At 41.3% G+C, this 23,879-nt stretch overlaps 1 protein-coding gene across 2 annotated transcripts in view; it reads left to right on the top strand.

Moving 5' to 3' along the window:
• LOC110288451 (cytochrome P450 3A25) overlaps window positions 1-23,879 on the top strand; it is a 53,350-nt gene that overhangs the window by 1,938 nt on the left and 27,533 nt on the right. The window contains exon 1 of one of the 2 annotated variants that reach the window (XM_085837427.1): window positions 4,350-4,581. The exons of the other annotated variant lie outside the window; for it this stretch is intronic. Coding sequence (XP_085693553.1) covers window positions 4,511-4,581 — 71 coding nt within the window. The 5' untranslated portion in view covers window positions 4,350-4,510. Of the gene's footprint in view, window positions 1-4,349; window positions 4,582-23,879 lie in introns of those variants that run through there. 2 annotated transcript variants of the gene reach the window in all.

The raw sequence follows: 23,879 nt of genomic DNA, 5'->3' as shown, positions 1-23,879 counted from the left end.
GGAAGAGGTGTATCATTCGGGTTGGGTTATAAGATTTCAAATGTCCAAGCCATTTTGTTAGCTCTTTCTGCCTGGTGCTTGTGCATCAAGAGATGTGATCTCTTAGCTGTTTATGTAACTATAGCTTTGCTCCACCATTGTCTGAATTAGGGTCTTATTGCTGTGAAAAACACCATGACTATGGCAACTCTTCTGAAAGACAGAATTTAATTAGGGCTTGCTTATAGTTTCAGAGGTTTAGTCCATTATTTTCAAGGCAAGAAGCATGGCAGCATGCAGGCAGATATAGTGCTGGAGAAGGAGATGAGAGTTCTACATGTTGATCCACAGGCAACCAGAAGGGGACTGAGTCTTTTGCACTGAGCAGAACATGAGCACTAGGAGACCTCAAAGTCTGCCTACACAGGGACACACTTTCTTCAACAAGGCCACACCTCATAATAGTAGCACTTCTCATGGGCCAAACATATTCAAAACACCACAGCCATCATGGACTCTAACCTTACAAAACTATAAGTCCAATTTAACACTTTCTTTAACAAGTTGCTTTGGTCATGGTGTTTTGTCACAGCAATGAAAAAATAACTAAGATAGCCCCATATCCCACTACCCTCTCCATCTTTTCCCTGTCCCTATGAACTCACTGCAGCTGTGGTTGCCTACACAAGGCTTGCAAATGACTGTGCCCATTGTCCTTTATCATCCATGGGTGAAAGGTTTGTGGGCCCCACACTCCACAAAGAGACTACAAGTAGTTCATGGTATCTGAGTCAAGCATATTTTCTTCAATGATGTAACCACTGATATGTTGTCCATGGTCTAGTAAATGATTGCCAACCCATCCTCATGAAAGCAGTCACAATTAAACCCAGTGGGTTACAGAGAAAGGGAGAGGAGAGAGAGAGAGAGAGAGAGAGAGAGAGAGAGAGAGAGAGAGAGAGAGAGAGAGAGAGAGAGAGAGAGAGAGGGAGGGAGAGAGAGAGAGAGAGAGAGAGAGAGAGAGAGAGAGAGAGAGAGAGAGAGAGAGAGAAGAAACATGGTAGAGGGATTTGTTGAGGAAAAGGATTTCTGTGGAAGAGAGAATATGAAAGTTAAAATGACCAAAGCTTCATTATGTGAGAATGAAGTTATCAGAGAATGTTAAAAATTAGACCCTTGATGCTGAGGTGAACCTTTGAAACATCATAGTAGAGACTGGAGACGCAGAGCATTAGCTGCTCCTCTGAAGGACCTCGGTTCACTTCCCAGCACCCACATGATGGGTGTCTATCACCTTTAACTCTAGTTCCAGAGAAAATGCCACCTTATTCTGGCCTCCACTGACACCAGGCAAACACATGGTAGATATACATACATACATACATACAGGCAAAGCACACATACACAGAGAAAAAAACACTCCATACTGTTAAAGACACCAGACATGAAGTTCCATGTGGTGTTTAATCCTAATTATTTGAAGAGAACAAGTAAGCACACAGAGACAGTCACACAGTGTGGATCAGTGATGGGAGATGGGAGATTCTGGCTGTGCACAGGATTTTTGGGAAGCTGTGGTTGGAATGGGGCAGAGACCACGGCTGCCCTAAAGCAGGTGTGCTAAATGCAATAGCTCCACATACTTGAAAATGGTTAATTTTCTGTTGTGCTAATATTAATTCCTTTTTAAAAAATCTCAGAAGTATGTGGTAATACCCGGAAGACCCCACTCTGGGGCATGGTAAGGCCAGAAACACACCAAGGGCTCTGCTCAGCCTGAAGCTTATTGATGACTGGTCCAGGATGGAGCCTTAAAACAGCACACAATCTTCAGAGCTGGTTGTATAAACTGATGGCTTATTAGGAGGAATGAAGATGAAGATGCTAATGCCTAGGGAGGTGGCTAGGTGTCCAAAGTGATTCCCACACAAGCCCAAGAACAAAAGTTCAAATCCTCCAAAATGCCATGTGGGCATGGCGACATGTCTGTAATTCCAGCTAGAACAGAGAAGACAGGGGATCCTCCCAACAAGCCGCCTAGTAAGACTAACTATATTTGTTTTGTTCTGGGTTTTACTGAGAGACCCTGCCTCAATGGATAAGATAGAAGAGTTGGTGGAGATGATGTTATCCTCAGGCCACCCATACACAGGAATGCACACATCCATGTGCGCACACACACACATATGCGTGCACTCAAAAATAGGAGAAACATTAATTAATTAAAAAAATTTAGACACAGCACCTCACAATCAAGAATTTTTATACATTCAGTAATGATAATTGCAATGGTTTAAATGTGTACCCCACTTGTGTGGTTAAAAACGAATCTTAAATATATTGTGTCTAGCCAATGGAACCTCCCAGTGGTGCTTATCTACTGTAAGTCTCTGCTCATGAATAGATTGGTCCCATTTTTGTAGTCACAGCTCAAGGATATAGCACTGTATTCTTGAGGAGATGATTGATGACCCTTCACTTCTTTCTCATTCTTTGTTGTCTTCCTACCTTCAGGGATAGAGTGGTAAAGAAAGATGCACTCAGCCCACATGTCTACCCCTAGACTTTGGACTTCCTAAGCTAGGTAATGAGGAAATCATTCTACAATAGCAGCAGAGAATGAAGAAAGATGTGAATTTGATGTTTAACCCTGGACATTCCCAGTTTGTGGGTTTTTGAAATTTGCCAACATCGTTTGATTTCTCCTCTAACCCTTGCTTTCAAATGCTTTCTCCTTTCCTGGTGCTTCTGCATGCCCTGGTTGGATTATGTCAGAACTCTCTAGAACAATGGTTCTTAACCTGGGGGTCATGACCTCTTTAGGAGTCAAATAGACCTTTCACAGGAGTCACCCACAACTAACTATCAGAAAACACAGATATTTACATTATCATTCATAACAGTAGCAAAATTAGTTATGAAGTAGCAACGAAAATGATTTTATGGTTGGGGTGACCACAGCATGAGGAAGGCTGACAACCACTGCTCTAGAGCATCTTCCTTTCTGCTCAGATGATTGGCTCAGGAACTCACAATTTAATAATGGCTACTAAGATGTTTGTGGTTCTTCTTCTTTTGTTAATGAAGCCATTTGTAAAATGTGTGTGTGTTTAATGTTTTCTTGTTGCAAATGGTAACCAGTTCTCTTAACTCTTGCCTGCCCTCCTCTCAGTTTCCAGCCCAGCCTCTTCAAATGTTTCTCCCAACTTTTTCTCCCTCAGATTCCCAATGGTCTGCTTAAACGTTTCCTTCCCAGTTATCCCAATACTAGCAAACCCCAAGCCATAACAACTGTTCTAGACTATCTGCTCAGCTCAGTTCCTCCTGGCCCAACTGTCTTCTAACAATGTCTTCACTGATTGCCTTCTCTTCTCACTCTGCTAGCCCCCAACCCCAGTCTCAACTGGCCTTCTTATATACTATCCTATTCCCAGAAATCCAAGAGGCAACCAACACTGAAGGTCATAGAGTCAAGCATATTGAATTGCTAAGGATTTTTAAAGGGCCAGTTGACTAGAACTGGGGATCCTTTAAAGGGCTAGGCACAGAAGAGAAACCACAGTACAGTCATTTTGTAACAACTTGTGGCTTTGTTAGGAGTACTTTAGAAGGTGTACAAAGAAATATTTACTCTCTGTAATACCAGGAGGGTACTGTGGAGGCCATTTAAAGACAAGCACACATTACCTACAGAATTCTAATTCATCATAATTCTGCCTGTTTCATGCCTTCCTGGTTCAGTCTTGAACACCTCTTTCACTTCTTTCTGTCTCCTTGTCTTTAGAGTGATCATAAAAACTCCAGCATAGCATATTCAACAGACTGGATAAGGACTGTTAAAAGAGACATATTAATATATATTTTAAAAGAGTGATTTATTGTACATGAGACATTTGTATCAACCTTCCTATCCAAGGCTCAGGAAACCCTGTGGGAAAGATGGGGGAAAGAATGTAAGAGCTAGAGGATGGAGAGGCATGCCATGGAATGTCCAAAATACTACAGAGAAAAACAATTGAGTTGTGTGCCAAGGAAGCAGTACAGAGTGGCAAGTGAAGTTCAGTTGTAGGCTTCACATCTTCCAGAGCCAGCAGGAGCTTTATTGGGAGAAGGTCTTGAATAAGTAAAGATCAGTAGATATAGTTTAATTATGTGGACTTAGTGTGTTTTGGAATTTGAACCACCATAGACACCACTACAAATCAGAAGGAAGTAGTGCCTGCCAATGGATGGATTTGAGCTCCTGAAAGAACAAGTACACACAGAATATAAGCTCAAAGGTCAGAGTAAGGAAATGCATGACCTTTTTTGGCACTTTGACAAATGCCCGGTGGAGAGGCCACACCAGAACTACAAGTTCGGGCAGTGTGCAAGTGGCCCTTGTACTGGCTGTATCCCTGTAACCTCCTCCTTTCCCAGCAAATAAATAGACTGGCCTCACTAGATGCCAGCTAGGCCTAGCAGAGGACCCCTGCAAGACTCTCAGCTGGGAGGGAAACTTGGAGCCCTGAACTCCTGAAGGAAAGCTAAGATGGAGCTCATTGCCAACCTTTCTATAGAAACCTGGGTGCTGCTGGTTACTAGCCTGGTGCTCTTCTACATGTAAGTAGCTGTCCAGGCTCCTCCCCTATCTGCAAGTGGAAATGAATTCTCCTTTCTTTTCCTGTTGAAACATCCAAAGAGATAATGGAGGGGAAGCTGAAATCAACATCAGGTAGTTCCTACCAATATCATTGGCCATCCTAGGAGCTTCCACTCAGAACTCTAACCTTATGGGTTTTGACAAGACTTGCCCATATAATAATACAGGTGGCTCTCAGTCTATACCTAGACTAACCAAAAATTGTGTGGCATTATAAACAATTAACTAGTGTCCTGGCTAATTTCTAACTACCAGTTTCACAGACACAACCTAAAATTACCCAGAAAGTGTTTTGATTGAGAAATTGTCTAGGTCAGGTTGACCCTTAGGCAACCCTGTGGAGGATTGTCTTTATTGGTTGTAGGAAGACCCAGCTCATTGTGGGCAGGAGCATTCTGTATGCAACTATAATACACACACACACACACACACACACACACACACACACACACACACACACACACACACACAGAACTGGATGAAAGCAAACAAGCAGATACCTGTCTATTCTATCTGTGTTCTTCACTGTGACTGGCTCTTTGAGTTTCTGCCTTGACTTCCCAGATACAATGGACTGTTATGTGGAGTTGTCATGAGAATAAACCCTTTCCCCTCTAAGTTGCTTCTCGTGTAACATTTTAGCACAACAACAGAAATAAGACTAGCACATTAGCAACCATGGCCTTTAAAAACTTTAAGAACCCTTTGAACAGTGTGGTTGCTTAGTTTTTTTCTCCCTCCCCTTCTTTCTCTTTTGTCAGCATAAGTGATGAGTGTTTGACTAATTACCTGTGGATGTGGGTGTTTCTTGCTTCCATTTGTCACATCTTCTAATCTGATTTACTCAATCCCCCACATGGTAACTCTTCTTTTTTCTGCATCTGTGATAAACTCCATGACCAAAACCAACTTGAGGAGGAGAGGGTTTTTTCTCACCTTATCTTACAGTCCCTAGAGGCCAGGGCAGGAACCAAGGCATACAGCTTGGAGGAACACTGCTTTCTATCTTGCTCTCTATGGCTCACTTGACCAGCTTTCTTATACCACCCAGCAGCACCTGCCGAGGTGTGAAACTGCCTATAGTGGACTGGGCCTTCCTACATCAACATAATTCAAGAAAATACCTCACAGACTTGTCCACAGGCCAATCTGATAAAGACATTCTCTCATTCTTTCAAGTATGGTTGCCTCTTCCCAGATGACTCTAGCTTGTGTCAAGTTGATTAAAAAAAAAAACCTAATATACACAATACCTTAGCAATTATAGAAATGTTGGAATCCATAACTCTCTTTTCTTTGACCATTATCCAGAACTTTATTATTTTCTAAAATCATGTTTCCACCTTGCAATATTGAAACCACTTAACACTAAAAGTTTTTGTTATTTTCTTTGAATTTTTTTAATTAGGTGTATTCCTCATTTACATTTCCAATATTATAACAAAAGTCCCCCCTACCCTCCCGCCTACTCCCCTACCCACCCACTCCCACTTTTTCGCCCTGGCGTTCCCGTTTATGGGGGCATATAAACTTTGCAAGTCCAATGGGCCTCTCTTTCCAGTGATGGCCAAGTAGGCCATCTTTTGATACATATGCAGCTAGAGTCAAGAGCTCCAGGATACTGGTTAGTTCATAATGTTTTTCCACCTATAGGGTTGCAGTTCCCTTTAGCTCCTTGGGTACTTTCTCTAGCTCCTCCACTGGGGGTCCTGTGTTCCATCCAATAGCTGACTGTGAGCATCCACTTCTGTGTTTGCTAGGCCCCGGAGTAGTCTCACTAGAGACAGCTATATCAGGGTCCTATCAGCACAATTTTGGTAGTGTATGCAATGGTGTCAGCTTTTGGAGGCTGATTATGGGCTGGATCCCTGGAAATGGCAGTCTCTAGATGGTCCATCCTTTTGTCTCAGCTCCAAACTTTATCTCTGTAACTCCTTCCATGGGTGTTTTGTTCACAATTCTAAGAAGGGGAAAAGTGTCTACACTTTGGCCTTTGTTCTTCTTGAGATTCATGTGTTTTGCAAATTGTAACTTATATCTTGGGTATTCTGAGTTTCTAGGCTAATATCCATTTATTAGTGAGTACATATAATTTGAGTTCTTTTGTGATTGGGTTACCTCCCTCAGGAAAATGCCATCCAGGTCCAACCATTTTCCTAGGAATTTCATAAATTCATTCTTTTTAATGCCTGAGTAGTACTCCATTGTGTAAATGTACCACAATTTTTTGTATCCATTCCTCTGTTGAGGGGCATCTGGGTTCTTTCCAGCTTCTGGCTATTATTAATAAGGCTGCTATGAACATAGTGGAGCAAGTTTCTTTCTTACTAGTTGAAACATTTTCTGGATATATACCCAGGAGAGGTATTTCGGGATCCTCCGGTAGTACCATGTCCAATTTTCTGAGAAACCGCCAGACTGATTTCCAGAGTGGTTGTAAAAGCTTGCAATCCCACCAACAGTGGAGAAGTGTTTCTCTTTCTCCACATCCTCGCCAGCATCTGCTGTCACCTGAATTTTTGATCTTAGCCATTCTGACTGCTGTGAGGTATAATCTCTGGGTTGTTTTGATTTGCATTTCCCTGATGATTAAGGATGCTGATCATTTTTTCAGGTGTTTCTCAGCCATTCGGTATTCCTCGGGTGAGAATTCTTTGTTTAACTCTGAGCCCCATTTTTTAATGGGGTTATTTGATTTTCTAGAGTCCACCTTCTTGAGTTCTTTATATAAATTGGATATTAGTCCTCTATCTGATTTAGGATAGGTAACTATCCTTTCCCAATCTGTTGGTGGCCTTTTTTGTCTTATCGACAGTGTCTTTTGCCTTTCAGAAGCTTTGCAGTTTCATGAGGACCCATTTGTCAATTCTTGATCTTACAGCACAAGCCATTGCTGTTCTATTCAGGAATTTTTCCCCTGTGCCCATATCTTCAAGGCTTTACCCCACTTTCTCCTCTATAAGTTTCAGTGTCTCTGGTTTTATGTGGAGTTCCTTGATCCACTTAGATTTGACCTTAGTACAACGAGATGGGAATGGATCGATTCTCATTCTTCTACATGATAACAACCAGTTGAGCCAGCACCATTTGTTGAAAATGCTGTCTTTCTTCCACTGGATGGTTTTAGCTCCCTTGTTGAAGATCAAGTGACCATAGGTGTGTGGGTTCATTTCTGGATCTTCAATTCTATTCCATTGGTCTACTTGTCTGTCACTATACCAGTACCATGCAGTTTTTATCACAATTGCTCTGTAGTAAAGCTTTAGGTCCGGCATGGTGATTCCACCAGAGGTTCTTTTATTTGAGAAGAGTTTTTGCAAACCTAGGTTTTTTGTTACTCCAGATGAATTTGCAGATTGTTCTTTCTAATTCATTGAAGAATTGAGTTGGAATTTTGATGGGGATTGCATTGAATCTGTAGATTGCTTTTGGCAAGATAGCCATTTTTACAATGTTGATGCTGCCAATCCATGAGCATTGGAGATCTTTCCATCTTCTGAGATCTTCCTTAATTTTTTTCTTCAGAGACTTGAAGTTTTTATCATACAGATCTTTCACTTCCTTAGTTAGAGTCAAGCCAAGGTATTTTATATTATTTATGACTATTGAAAAGAGTGTTGTTTTCCTAATTTCTTTCTCAGCATGTTTATCCTTTGTGTAGAGAAAGAACATTAACTTGTTTGAGTTAATTTTATATCCAGCTACTTCACCGAAGCTGTTTCTCTGGTGGAATTTTTAGGGTCACTTATATATACTATCATATCATCTGCAAAAAGTGATATTTTGACTTCTTCTTTTATAATTGGTATTCTCTTCATCTCCTTTTGTTGTTGAATTGCTCTGGCTAGGACTTCAAGTAAATGTTGAATAGGTAGGGAGAAAGTGGGCAGCCTTGTCTAGTCCCTGATTTTAGTGGATTGCTTCTAACTACTCACCATTTACTTTGATGGTGGCTACTGGTTTGCTGTAGATTGCTTCTAGCATGTTTAGATATGGACCTTGAATTCCTGATATTTCCAAGACTTTTATCATGAATGAGTGTTGGATTTTGTCAAATGCTTTGTCCACATCTAACGAGATGATCATGTGGTTTTTGTCTTTGAGTTTGTTTATGTAACGGATTACGTTGATGGATTTCAGTATATTAAACCATCCCTGCATCCCTGGAGTAAAAACTACATGGTCAGGATGGATGATTGTTTTAATGTGTTTTTGGATTCTGATAGCGAGAATTTTATTGAGTATTTTTGCGTCGATATTCATAAGGGAAATTGGTCTGAAGTTCTCTGTCTTTGTTGGATCTTTCTGTGGTTTAGGTATCAGAGTAATTGTGGCTTCATAGATTGAGTTTGGTAGAGTACCTTCTACTTCTATTTTGTGGAATAGTTTGTGCAGAACTGGAATTAGATCTTCTTTGAAGGTCTGATGGAACTCTGCACTAAACCCATCTGGTCCTGGGCTTTTTTGGTTGGGAGACCATTAATGACTGCTTCTATTTCTTTAGGAGATATGGGACTTTTTAGATTATTAAATTGATCCTGGTTTAACTTTGGTACCTGGTATCTGTCTAGAAAGTTGTCTATTTTGTCCAGGTTTTCCAGTTTTGTTGAGTATAAACTTTTGTAGAAGGATCTGATAGTGTTTTGGATTTCTTCACTGTTTGTTGTTATGTTTTCCTTTTCATTTCTGAATTTATTAATTAGGATGCTGTCCCTGGGCCCTCTAGTGAGTCTGGCTAAGGGTTTATCTATCTTGTTGATTTTCTCAAAGAACCAGCTCCTCATTTGGTTGGTTCTTTGAATAGTTCTTTTTTCCACTTGGTTGATTTCGCCCCTGAGTTTGATTATTTCCTGCTGTCTACTCCTTTTGGGTGAATTTTCTTTCTTTTGTTCTAGAGCTTTTAGATGTGTTGTCAAGCTGCTAGAGTGTGCTCTCTTTAGTTTCTTTTTGGAGGCACTCAGAGCTATGAGTTTACCTCTTAGAAATGCTTTCATAGTGTCCCATAAGTTTGGGTATGTTGTGGCTTCATTTTCATTAAACTCTAAAAAGTCTTTAATTTCTTTCTTTATTCCTTCCTTGACCAAGGTATCATTGAGAAGAGTGTTGTTCATTTTCCTGGTGAATGTTGGCTTTCCATTATTTATGTTGTTATTGAAGATCAGCCTTAGTCCATGGTGGTCTGATAGAATGCATGGGACGATTTCAAATATTTTTGTATCTGTTGAGGCCTGTTTTGTGACCAATTATATGGTCAATTTTGGAGAAGGTACCATGAGGTGCTGAGAGGAAGGTATATCCTTTTGTTTTAGGATAAAATGTTCTGTAGATATCTGTTAGATCCATTTGTTTCATAACCTCTGTTAGTTTCACTGTGTTCCTGTTTAGTTTCTGTTTCCACGATCTGTCCATTCATGAAAGTGGTGTGTTGAAGTCTGCAACTATTATTGTGTGAGGTGCAATGTGTGCTTTGAGCTTTACTAAAGTTTTTTAATGAATGTGCCTGCCCTTGCATTTGGAGCATAGATATTCAGAATTGTGAGTTCCTCTTGGAGGATTTTACCTTTGATGAGTATGAAGTGTCCCTGCTTGTCTTTTTTGATAACTTTGGGTTGGAAGTCGATTTTATTCGATATTAGAATGGCTACTCCAGCTTGTTTCTTCAGACCATTTGCTTGGAAAATTGTTTTCCAGCCTTTGACTCTGAGGTAGTGTCTGTCTTTTTCCCTGAGATGGGTTTCCTGTAAGCAGCAGAATGTTGGATCCTGTTTGTGTAGCCAGTCTGTTAGTCTATGTCTTTTTATTGGGGAATTGAGTCCATTGATATTAAGAGATATTAAGGAAAACTAATTGTTACTTTCTATTATTTTTGCTTTTATCGTTGGCATTCTGTTTTTGTGGCTGTCTTCTTTTTGGTTTGTTGAGGGATACTTTCTTTCTTATTTTAGGGCATAGTTTCCGTCCTTGTATTGGTTGTTTTGTTATTATCCTTTGAAGGGCTGGATTCGTGGAAAGATAATGTGTGAATTTGGTTTTGACGTGGAATACTTTGGTTTATCTATGCTAATTGAGAGTTTGGCTGGGTATAGTAGCCTGGGTTGGCATTTGTGTTCTCTTAGGGTCTGTATAACATCTGTCCAGGATCTTCTGGCTTTCATAGTCTCTGGTAAAAGTCGTGTAATTCTGACAGACCTGCCTTTATATGTTACTTGACCTTTTCCCCTTACTCCTTTTAACATTCTCTCTTTATTTAGTGCATTTGTTTTTCTGATTATTATGTGTCGGGAGGAATTTCTTTTCTGGTCCAGTCTATTTGGAGTTCTGTAGGCTTCTTGTATGTTCGTGGGCATCTCTTTCTTTAGGTTTGGGAAGTTTTCTTCTATAATTTTGTTGAAGATATTTGCTGGCCCTTTAAGTTGAAAATCTTCATTCTCATCTACTCCTATTATCCGTAGGTTTGGTCTTCTCATTTTGTCCTGGATTTCCTGGATGTTTTGAGTTAGGATATTTTTGCATTTTGTATTTTCTTTTATTATTGTGCCGATGTTCTCTATGGAATCTTCTGCACCTGAGATTCTCTCTTCCATCTCTTGTATTCTGTTGCTGATGCTTGCATCTATGGTTCCAGATTTCTTTCCTAGGCTTTCTATCTCCAGCGTTGCCTCACTTTGTGTTTTCTTTATAGTGTCTACTTCCCTTTTTAGGTCTTGGATGGTTTTATTCAATTCCATCACCTGTTTGGTCATGTTTTCTTCCAATATTTTAAGGGATTTTTCTGCTTCCCCTTTAAGGTCTTCTACCTGTTTAGCAGTGTTCTCCTGTATTTCTTTAAGTGAGTTATTAAAGTCCTTTTTGATGTCCTCTACCACCATCATGAGATTTGATTTTAAATCCGGGTCTAGTTTTTTGGGTGTGTTGGGGTGCCCAGGACTCGGTTGGGTGGGATGCTGCGTTCTGATGATGGTGAGTGGTCTTGGTTTCTGTTAGTAAGATTCTTACATTTGCCTTTCACCATCTGGTCATCTCTGGAGTTATTTGTTGTAGTCATCTATGGTTAGATCTTGTTCCTCATGTGTTTATGTTAGCCTCCATCAGCAGACCTGGGGGACTAGCTCTCTCCTGAGTTTCACTGTTCAGAGTACTCTCCGCAGTTAGGCTCTCCTCTTGCAGGGAAGGTGCCCAGATATCTGGTGTTTGAACCTGCCTCCTGGCAGAAGTTGTGATCTACTCACAGAGGTAGATCCCGTGGAGGGTCCTGTGTATACCTTACTAGTGTCCTCAGACTCCAAGCCCAAGGTACTCCTGTGCTGGTGTAGCCCGGAAGGGACTTGTGACCCTGATCAGGTGGGGTTTTCTGCTTCCCTAATTAATGCAGTCTCAGGTTCCGTGCGATTGGATTGGAGCAGTTGCTGTGTTCCACTCACCAGAGGTCTTAAGATCCCGTGGCAGGTTTTGTGGGTAGCTTGAGGGTGGCAGCTGACTCTACGCCCTAGCTACCCCGGTGCTGGCGGTACCGGAAGGGACTTGTGACCTTGATAAGGCCGGGTTTTCTGCTTCCCTAATTAATGCAGTCTCAGGTCCAGCACGATTGGATTGGAGCAGATGCTGTGTTCCACTCACCAGAGGTCTTAAGATCCCGTGGTGGGTCTTCTGAATTTTTTTTTTTTTTTACTTCTTTCTTTCTTTTTTTTTTTTTATATTTTTATTACATATTTTCCTCAATTACATTTCCAATACTATCCCAAAAGTCCCCCATAGAGCCCCCCACTTCCCTACCCACCCATTCCCATTCTTTTGGCCCTGGCATTCCCCTATATTGGGGCATATAAAGTTTGCAAGTCCAATGGGCCTCTCTTTCCATTGATGGCCTACTAGGCCATCTTTCGATACATATGCAGCTAGAGACAAGAGCTCCAGGGTTCTGGTTAGTACATCATGTTGTTCCAACAATAGGGTTGCAGATCCCTTTAGCTCCTTGGGTACTTTCTCTAGCTTCTCCATTGGGAGCCCTGTGATACATCCAATAGCTGACTGTGAACATCCACTCCTGTGTTTGCTAGGCCCCGGCATCGTCTCACAAGAGACAGCTATATTTGGGTCCTTTCAGCAAAATCTTGCTAGTGTATGCAATGGTGTCAGCGTTTAGAAGCTGATTATGGGACAGATCCCTGGATACAGCAGTCTCTAAATGGTTCATCCTTTCATCACAGCTACGAACTTTGTCTCTGTAACTCCTTCCCTGGGTGTTTTGTTCCCAATTCTAAGAAGGTGCACAGTGTCCACACTTTGGTCTTCATTCTTCTTGAGTTTCATGCGTTTATCAAATTGTATCTTATATCTTGGGTATCCTAAGTTTGGGGCTAATATCCACTTATCAATGAATACATATTGTGTGAGTTCTTTTGTGATTGTGTTACTTCACTCAAGATGATGCCCTCCAGGTCCATCCATTTGGCTAGGAATTTCATAAATTCATTCTTTTTAATAGCTGAGTAGTACTCCATTGTGTAAATGTACCATAATTTCTGTATCCATTCCTCTGTTGAGGGACATCTGGGTTCTTTCCAGCTTCTGGCTATTATAAATAGGGCTGCTATGAACATAGTGGAGCATGTGTCCTTTTTACCGGTTGGGACATCTTCTGGATATATGCCCAGGAGAGGTATTGCTGGATCCTCCGGTAGTACTATGTCCAATTTTCTGAGGAACCGCCAGACTGATTTCCAGAGTGGTTGTACAAGCTTGCAATCCCACCAACAATGGAGGAGTGTTCCTCTTTCTCCACATCCTCGCCAGCATCTGCTGTCACCTGAATTTTTGATCTTAGCCATTCTGACTGGTGTGAGGTGGAATCTCAGGGTTGTTTTGATTTGCATTTCCCTGATGATTAAGGATGTTGAACATTTTTTCAGGTGCTTCTCTGCCATTCGGTATTCCTCAGGTGAGAATTCTTTGTTCAGTTCTGAGCCCCATTTTTTAATGGGGTTATTTGACTTTCTGGAGTCCACCTTCTTGAGTTCTTTATATATATTGGATATTAGTCCCTTATCTGATTTAGGATAGGTGAAGATCCTTTCCCAATCTGTTGGTGGTTTTTTTGTCTTATTGATGGTGTCTTTAGCCTTGCAGAAGCTTTGTAGTTTCATGAGGTCCCACTTGTCAATTCTCGATCTTACAGCACAAGCCATTACTGTTCTATTCAGGAATTTTTCCCCTGTGCCCATATCTTCAAGGCTTTTCCCCACTTTCTCCTCTATAAGTTTCAGTGTCTCTGGTTTTATGTGAAGTTCCTTGATCCACTTAGACTTGACCTTAGTACAAGGAGATAGGAATGGATCGATTCGCATTCTTCTACATGTTAACAACCAGTTGTGCCAGCACCATTTGTTGAAAATGCTGTCTTTCTTCCACTGGATGTTTTTAGCTCCCTTGTCGAAGATCAAGTGACCATAGGTGTGTGGGTTCATTTCTGGGTCTTCAATTCTATTCCATTGGTCTATTTGTCTGTCACTATACCAGTACCATGCAGTTTTTATCACAATTGCTCTGTAGTAGAGCTTTAGGTCCGGCATGGTGATTCCACCACAGGTTCTTTTATCCTTGAGAAGAGTTTTTGCTATCCTAGGTTTTTTGTTATTCCAGATGAATTTGCAGATTGCACTTTCTAATTCGTTGAAGAATTGATTTAGAATTTTGATGGGGATTGCATTGAATCTGTAGATTGCTTTTGGCAAGATAGCCATTTTTACAATGTTGATCCTGCCAATCCATGAGCATGGGAGATCTTTCCATCTTCTGAGATCTTCTATAATTTCTTTCTTCAGAGACTTGAAGTTTTTATTATACAGATCTTTCACTTCCTTAGTTAGAGTCACGCCAAGATATTTTATATTATTTGTGACTATTGAGAAGGGTGTTGTTTCCCTAATTTCTTTCTCAGCCTGTTTATTCTTTGTGTAGAGAAAGGCCATTGATTTGTTTGAGTTAATTTTATATCCAGCTACTTCACCGAAGCTGTTTATCAGGCTTAGGAGTTCTCTGGTGGAATTTTTAGGGTCACTTATATATACTATCATATCATCTGCAAAAAGTGATATTTTGACTTCATCTTTTCCAATTTGTATCCCTTTGATCTCCTTTTGTTGTCGAATTGCTCTGGCTAGGACTTCAAGTACAATGTTGAATAGGTATGGAGAAAGTGGACAGCCTTGTCTAGTCCCTGATTTTAGAGGGATTGCTTCAAGCTTCTGACCATTTACTTTGATGTTGGCTACTGGTTTGCTGTAGATTGCTTTTATCATGTTTAGGTATGGGCCTTGAATTCCTGATCTTTCCAAGACTTTTATCATGAATGGGTGTTGGATCTTGTCAAATGCTTTTTCCGCATCTAAGGAGATGACCATGTGGTTTTTGTCTTTGAGTTTGTTTATATACTGGATTACGTTGATGGATTTCCGTATATTGAACCATCCCTGCATCCCTGGGATGAAACCTACTTGGTCAGGATGGATGATTGTTTTGATGTGTTCTTGGATTCGGTTAGCAAGAACTTTATTGAGGATTTTTGCATCAATATTCATAAGGGATATTGGTCTGAAGTTTTCTATCTTTGTTGGGTCTTTTTGTGGTTTAGGTATCAGAGTAATTGTGGCTTCATAGAATGAGTTGGGTAGAGTACCTTCTGTTTCTATTTTGTGGAATAGTTTGTGAAGAACTGGGATTAGATCTTCTTTGAAGGTCTGATAGAACTCTGCACTAAACCCATCTGGTCCTGGGCTTTTTTTAGTTGGGAGACTATTAATGACTGCTTCTATTTCTTTGGGGGATATAGGTCTGTTTAGATCATTAACCTGATCTTGATTCAACTTTGGTACCTGGTATCTGTCTAGGAACTTCTCCATTTCATCCAGGTTCTCCAGTTTTGTTGAGTATAGCCTTTGGTAGAAGGATCTGATGGTGTTTTGGATGTCTTCAGGATCTGTTGTTATGTCTCCTTTTTCATTTCTGATTTTGTTAATTAGGATGCTTTCCCTGTGCCCTCTAGTGAGTCTGGCTAAGGGTTTATCTATCTTGTTGATTTTCTCAAAGAACCAGCTCCTTGATTGGTTGATTCTTTGAATAGTTTTTCTTGTTTCCACTTGGTTGATTTCACCCCTGAGTTTGATTATTTCCTGCCGTCTACTCCTCTTGGGTGAATTTGCTTCCTTTTGTTCTAGTGCTTTTAGGTGTGTTGTCAAGCTGCTAATGTGTGCTCTCTCTAGTTTCCTTTTGGAGGCACTCAGAGCTATGAGTTTTCCTCTTAGAAATGCTTTCATTGCGTCCCATAAGTTTGGGTATGTTGTGGCTTCATTTTCATTGAACTCTAAAAAGTCCTTAATTTCTTTCTTTATTCCTTCCTTGACCAAGATATCATTGAGAAGAGTGTTGTTCAGTTTCCACGTGAAGGTTGGCTTTCTATTATTTATTTTGTTATTGAAGATCAGCCTTAGGCCATGGTGATCTGATAGGATGCATGGGACAATTTCAATATTTTTATATCTGTTGAGGCCTGCTTTGTGACCAATTATGTGGTCAATTTTGGAGAAGGTACCATGAGGTGCTGAGAAGAAGGTATATCCTTTTGTTTTAGGATAGAATGTTCTGTAGATATCTGCCAGATCCATTTGATTCATAATTTCTCTTAGTTTCACTGTGTCCCTGTTTAGTTTCTGTTTCCATGATCTGTCCATTGGTGAAAGTGGTGTGTTGAAGTCTCCCACTATTATTGTATGAGGTGCAATGTGTGCTTTGAGATTTACTAAAGTTTCTTTAATGAATGTGGCTGCCTTTGTATTTGGAGCATAGATATTCAGGATTGATAGTTCCTCTTGGAGGATTTTACCTTTGATGAGTATGAAGTGTCCCTCCCTGTCTTTTTTAATGACTTTGGGTTGGAAGTCAATCTTATCAGATATTAGAATGGCTACTCCAGCTTGTTTCTTCATGCCATTTGCTTGGAAAATTGTTTTCCAGCCTTTCATTCTGAGGTAGTGTCTATCCTTTTCTCTGAGATGAGTTTCCTGTAAGCAGCAAAATGTTGGGTCTTGTTTGTGTAGCCAGTTTGTTAGTCTATGTCTTTTTATCGGGGAGTTGAGTCCATTGATATTAAGAGATATTAAGGAAAAGTAATTGTTGTTTCCTGTTATTTTTGTTGTTAAAGTTGGCATTTTGTTCTTGTGGCTGTCTTCTTTTAGGTTTGTTGAGGGATTACCTTCTTGTTGTTTCTAGGGCGTGGTTCCTGTCCTTGTATTGGTTTTTTTTCTGTTATTATCCTTTGAAGGGCTGGATTCGTGGAGAGATAATGTGTGAATTTGGTTTTGTCATGGAATACTTTGGTTTCTCCATCTATGTTAATTGAGAGTTTGGCTGGGTATAGTAGCCTGGGCTGGAATTTGTGTTCTTTTTGTGTCTGTATAACATCCGTCCAGGATCTTCTGGCTTTCATAGTCTCTGGTGAAAAATCTGGTGTAATTCTGATAGGCTTGCCTTTATATGTTACTTGGCCTTTTTCTCTTACTGCTTTTAGTATTCTATCTTTATTTAGAGCATTTGTTGCTCTGATTATTATGTGTCGGGAGGTATTTCTTTTCTGGTCCAGTCTATTTGGAGTTCTGTAGGCTTCTTGTATGTTCATGGGCATCTCTTTCTTTAGATTTGGGAAGTTTTCTTCTATAATTTTGTTGAAGATGTTTGCTGGTCCTTTGAGTTGAAAATCTTCATTCTCATCCACTCCTATTATCCGTAGGTTTGGTCTTCTCATTGCGTCCTGTATTTCTTGGATGTTTTGAGTTAGGATCTTTTTGCATTTTACATTTTCCTTGATTGTTGTGCCGATGTTCTCTATGGAATCTTCTGCACCTGAGATTCTCTCTTCCATCTCTTGTATTCTGTTGCTGATGCTGGTATCTATGGTTCCAGATTTCTTTCCTAGGGTTTCTATCTCCAGTGTTGCCTCATTTTGGGTTTTCTTTATTGTGTCTACTTCCCTTTTTAGGTCTAGTATGGTTTTGTTCATTTCCATCATCTGTTTGGATGTGTTTTCCTGTTTTTCTGTAAGGACTTCTACCTGTTTGATTATGTTATCGTGTTTTTCTTTAAGGATTTGTAACTCTTTAGCAGTGTTCTCCTGCAATTCTTTAAGGGATTTTTGTGCTTTCTCTTTATTGTCTTCTGCCTGTTTAGCAGTGTTCTCCTGCATTTCTTTAAGTGTGTTATTAAAGTCCTTCTTGAAGTTCTCTATCATCATCAGGAGATATGCTTTTAAATCCGTGTCTAGCTTTTCCGGTGTGTTGGGGTGCCCTGGACTGGGCGAAGTGGGGGTGCTGGGTTCTGATGATGGTGAGTGGTCTTGGTTTCTGTTAGTAAGATTATTACGTTTACCTTTCGCCATCTGGTAATCTCTGGGGTTAGTTGTTATCGTTGTCACTGTATAAAGATTGGAGCAGAAGCTGTGTTCCACTCACCAGCAGCCTCTAAATCCTGCGGCGGGGGTCGTGGGTAGCTGATGGTACCCCGGTGCTGGTCCAGCCGGAAGAGGCCTGTGGTCCTACACAGGCCGTTTTTTTGCTTCCCTAACTAATGCAGTCTCTGGTCCCGCGTGCAATTGGATTGGAGCAGAAGCTGTGCTCCACTCACCAGAAGTCTTAAGATCCTGTGGTGGGTGTTGTGGGTAGCTGGCGAGTGTCAGCAGACCCTGCGCCCCAGCTGCCCCGGTGCTTTTCTGACCGGAAGAGGGTTGTGGCCCTATGTAGGCCGGATTTCTCTCTCCCCAACCAGAGCAGTCTCAGGTCCCGCGTGATTGGACTGGAGCAGAAGCTGTGTTCCACTCACCAGCAGTCCCAAAATCCTGCGGCGGGGGTCGTGGGTAGCTGGCGAGTGTCAGTCAACCCTGCGCTCCCGCTACCCCGGCGCTGATCCGGCCGGATGTCGAATTTTTTTTTTTTTAAAGCAAAAAGAAGTGTAGTGTTTTGAGTATTTTTGGTGCAGGCAGTGGCACTATTAGGAAGTTGCTTCTTGTGGAACATTTTAGCACAGTAACATTAGCAACCATAGCCTTTCCAAGCTTTGAGAATCTTGAGAACAGCCTAGGCATTATAGGGGCAAGTGTGTCATTGTGAGTGTGGGTTTTAAGACCCTCATTCTAGCTCCCTGGATGCCAGTCTTCTCCTCACAGCCTTCAGATGAAGATGTAGAACTCTCACCTCCTCCTTCACCTTCCTGCCTGGATGCTGCTATGTTGATAATGCCTTTATGATAATGGACTGAACCTCTGAACCTGTAAGCCAATCCTAATTAAATGTCCTAATAAGATTTTCCTTGGTCATGGTGCCAGAGAATGGTTCACAGCAGTCAAACCCTAAGACAAGCAGAAAGCACAATCTTGCAGGAGGCATCTCAGTTACTAGTCAGGCCTTGTTGAGGTGTTCCTTGGTGATCCTTTAGTACATGTGACTTTATGCAAATTCTTGACTGTATTTGATAATGTTTATGAGTTTCACTTGATTTGTAGCAAATGTTTAGAAACTGCATTGAGTTCAAGTCTCACCACTAACAAAGAGAGAATGGACTAGAGAGATAGCTCCGCAGTTAAAAAAAATTTTTTTTTCAGAAAAATTGGGGTTTAAAGCCAGTTCCCACATGGTGGGTAACTGTTATTCCAATAGCTTCAGGACTCTCTTCTGCCCTCCATGGCCACTGAATATATGTAGTACATAGGCATTAGTGAAGACAAAACACTCATATATGTAAAATAATTAAAATTTAATTTTAAAAAATGAGGGGAAAGAGGTATTAATTTGCATGTCTGAAACATGTATATGTCCATATTTTATGCCATATACTTAATCTGTTATTGATAGGAAGAGCCTGACCTTCTGAAGTTCCTTTGTCTTGCAAATCAAATCATTCTTGGGTCAGATCAACCCTCTATACAAAATAAGCATTTCTGCTATAATTTCTAAGTTTGCTATGATCAGACTTCCCTTGTATGAAAGCTTACAGTAATCTGCAGAATTATATCTCTCAGTCTTGCTTCTTCTCCCACATGTACTATGTGTCAGTCATCCTGGAGTCGGGAAGTCTTTAGCATCATGAGAATTTAGGATGTGCTACATCATCAGTGATAGTAGCTTTGCCCTGCCACAGACCCTCTGGGTCCCGTGCCTGCGTAAAATGGTTCTCTAGAGTAGGTGGGCAAAGCTTAGGATGTTTTGACAAACAGACATACACAGGAGAGGTTGTGCAGAATCTGAATGTAATTTTCTGGTCGAGCTTAGACTAATTATATTACAGCGAATATCATAAATTGTAAATGATATGATACAGATATGGTACATTGAAGTTTTCCAGGTGCAAGAGGAGTGACCACAAAAAGAATTTGCAGGAACCAGATAAATGTTTATGCTAGGGATCAGTATCCCTCCAGATGCAAGAGGAGTGACTTCAAAAGGACTATGTTTACTTTAGAGATTAGCACCTGCTTTGGATTCACACTTTAGTGTTAATTGGGCTAGGGGGGTATAAACTTTTGCCTGGCTTCAGGAATAAAGTAGTTTCATGGACCTTGGAATTCTTAGGCCTTGTTAATTCTTATTTATGTCTGGAGAATTCCCATTATTCAGTATAGTATATTAATTTGCTCTTGGCATGGGATGTAGTCTGTAATAAGAATTTTTATCTCAGTGAGAATTTCAGACTCTTTCTGTAGACAACTGAATTTATGGCTAGTGCTTAATTGTTTTATGGTAGAGCTAAATTAGTTACTGAATAGGTTAAACTCCTTGCTGCTATCTGGAATCTAAGAACACTGGGAAAAGGCTTTAGCTATGTTAGAATACAATCTTAAAAGGCATTTACTATAAGGTAATGCTTAATAGAGTGCACGTGAATCTATACATTAGACTAACATGGTGGAAATTTGATTATTATGGGTTAGGAGAAAACACCACATCCCCGGGAGGGGAATTTCCATGGAACTCTGATCCTCAAGAATAGCTTCCATGCTTTACGCCTGTCAAACTGACCCAAACTGGAGAGCTGAGTTTCGTCAGACTTCCAGGAGGAGAGTCCTAGAAATTCATTTCTCATGAGCAGCTTTTTGGCATTTCTTCCTCACAAGCTGGCTCCATCGGAGTTCTTTGGCATTGCCCCATGGAGCACCTAACTTAGTAGAACTCTGTACACATTGAATTGCCATACACGGGAAATAATCTTCCTCATTTATGACTGTCTTAGTTTGGGTTTCTATTGCTATGTAGGGACACCATCACCATGGCAACTCTTAATAAAACATTTAATTGTAGCTGGCTTGCAGTTTCAGTCAATTATCATCATGGTGCTGGAGAAGTAGTTGAGAGTTCTACATCTGGATCAGCAGGACAAGAGAATGTCACGGGGCCTGGCTTGAGCATCTGAAATTTCAAAGCCCACTCACTCCCAATGACATACTTCTTTCAACAAGGCCACAACTCCTAATAGTGTATTCCCTGTAGGAATGTGTAGGCCTATGGGGCTCATTTTCATTCAGATCACTACATTCCACTCCTTGGCTCCCATAGGTTTGTAGCCATATCATAGTCAAACTTTGAAAGTTTCCATAATCTATTACAGTATCAGCACTGTTTAAAAGTCCAAAGTTCCAAGTTTCTTCTGAGACTCATGCAATCTCTTAACTTTAATCTTCTGTAAAATCAAAATAGAAAAGAAGATTACATATTTACAAAATATAATGGCACAGGATATACATTACCATTCAAAAGGGAAGGGAAGGGAAGGGAAGGGAAGGGAAGGGAAGGGAAGGGAAGGGAAGGGAAGGGAAGGGAAGGGAAGGGAAGGGAAGGGAAGGGAAGGGAAGGGAAGGGAAGGGAAGGGAAGGGAAGGGAAGGGAAGGGAAGGGAAGGGAAGGGAAGGGAAGGGAAGGGAAGGGAAGGGAAGGGAAGGGAAGGGAAGGGAAGGGAAGGGAAGGGAAGGGAAGGGAAGGGAAGGGAAGGGAAGGGAAGGGAAGGGAAGGGAAGGGAAGGGAAGGGAAGGGAAGGGAACATAATGAGGAATTACTGGAAAAAAAACAAGACCAAAAACCAGTTGGGAAAACTCCAAACTCTGCATCTCAATATATGATGTCAAAAGACTATTCAGATCTCCAACTCCTTTCAGCTTTGTTTACTGCAATACATTTTTGTTTCTCGAGCTTATTCCACTCTCTTTTAGCAGCTTTTCTGGGCAGATGTTCCATAGCTGTGGCATCTCCAACATCCTAGGGTCTCTAGGCAGTCCAGGCTTTACCAAACATCGCAGCTCCATACAGTGGTCTCTCTAGGCCTCTAAGCAGGGATACCTCTAACAGATGCCTGACCTCAGCAGCTTCCCTTTGTCATAGAGAGATGTGGGGAATTGCAGGCTGGTCTCCAGTTGAGCTGAGGCCTGAACCCTGATGGTTATAATTCACCTACATGACATGGTAGGTATTCCCTCATTCTCCTGGAACTCCGGCCTCTGCCTAAGTTACCATCCACCACAGCTCCCACAATAGAAGCATGGTCAATAATCACATAAGCAATGCCCCAAGCTTCTGACCTCCAGGCTAAACTCCTCCCCAGTTACCTAGCAACAGTGAAGACCACAAAAAGGGGTGCTTAGCCCCCACCATGCTCTCTTACTCTTACTCCTTTGTCCCCTCACCTCTCAGTTCTCTCTCCTCTTCCCTTTCTCTTTGTCTTCTCCTTCACCCTTCTCTACCTTCTCTCTTTCCCTCCTGCATTTCTATAATAAAGCTCTTAAACCATAGACAGTCTCTGCTCCTTCAAGACCAGCTGCACACTCTGGTTAGTGTTGGGAAATCCTTCCCTCATCCCTCTCTCCTGCAACCATGGGGCTTTAGCAAGGTAGCTCCGGGGAGGTCCCCAGTCAGGGGGCTGCCCCTTTCTCTACCTACCACTGCGTGGGTCAGGCATGCTCACCTGGGGCCCTGTGGAAAAGTGCCTGGCAGTCTCCTGGCATCTGCCTGCCCAGAGTACAGGAACTCTGGCTGGACATGGCATATTTTTCCTCCCCACTTTTTCCCAGCTCCCCCCCCCTTTTTGTGTTCCCAACAGCTGGTAACACTTTTCTTCTGTCCTTGACACTAAAGCCAGAAGAATGTGGCCGAAGCTGCCAAGTTTAGCTGCTTACTGGAGTTGGAACATGCCTTCTTTCTAATTATATTACATGTTCAACAGCTTTCTGTACTCTGTGGGTTGCTTCACTGCTGGAACTCTCTCTGTAGAACATGCAGCTGCATGCTGCCTGTATCCCACCCCCCCAAAAAATTATCCAAGGCTAAATCCAAGAGATGGATTAACAGAATATGAGGTAGGCCTCATACTCAGAGATCCACCTGCTTCTGCCTCCTGAGTTCTGTATTTAGAGATGTTTTCTTTAATTCCTTCTCACAAGATGGAAGCCTAGCTGGGTGAGGTCTTGCACTGAAGTCACCACTCCCTTTATTCCACTTAGCATCAGGGTCTTTATTAATCTGTTTATACTTGCTCATGCCCTTTCTCCTTAAATTGTTCATTTGTAGTCTCCCTTGCTCACTCTGTTCCTTTTCATAAATCTGCAAAAGTGTGGCTACAACCAACCAAACAACTTTCAATACTATGATGTCTGGAAATCTCTGCCAATGCTGTTAATCCATCTCTTGGATTTAGCCTTGGATAATTTTTTAGGGGGGGGGGGATACAGGCAGCATGCAGCTACATTCCTTGCTAAACTATTACAAAAACAGCCTCTAGGCCACATATTAACATTCTTCTCCTTAGAAACATGTTGAGTCAGACCTTCACAATTCAAATTACCCCAGTACCACTGTCTTCCATGTTCCTACTAGGATGGCCCATTAAGGTCCACTTAAAGCATTCAGCTGTTTCTTACCCCCAGCGTCCTAAAGTCAACATTCAAGAGCTGGTTTGCACTATTATAGCAATATCCCAGTCTTTGGTACCAATTTATGCCATAGTTGGTGTTTCTATTGCTGTGAAGGAACATCATGGCCCTGGAAACTTCTAATAAGGAAAACATTTACTTTGGACTGGCTTACAATTTCAGGGGTTTTAGTCCATTATCTTCTTTGTGGGAAGCATAGGCAGACATGATGCTGGAGAAGGAGCTGAGAGTTCTACATGTGGATAAACAGGCAGAAGGAAGACATTGTGTAGCTAGTCTTGGCTTGAGCAGTTAAAACTCAAAT

Source organism: Mus caroli, unplaced genomic scaffold (genome assembly GCF_978045245.1).
Source record: "Mus caroli unplaced genomic scaffold, Mus_caroli_1 scaffold_4, whole genome shotgun sequence".
Lineage (NCBI taxonomy): Eukaryota > Metazoa > Chordata > Mammalia > Rodentia > Muridae > Mus > Mus caroli.
Note: the sequence above shows the minus strand (reverse complement) of the source record. Positions and strands in the feature narration are given on the sequence as shown.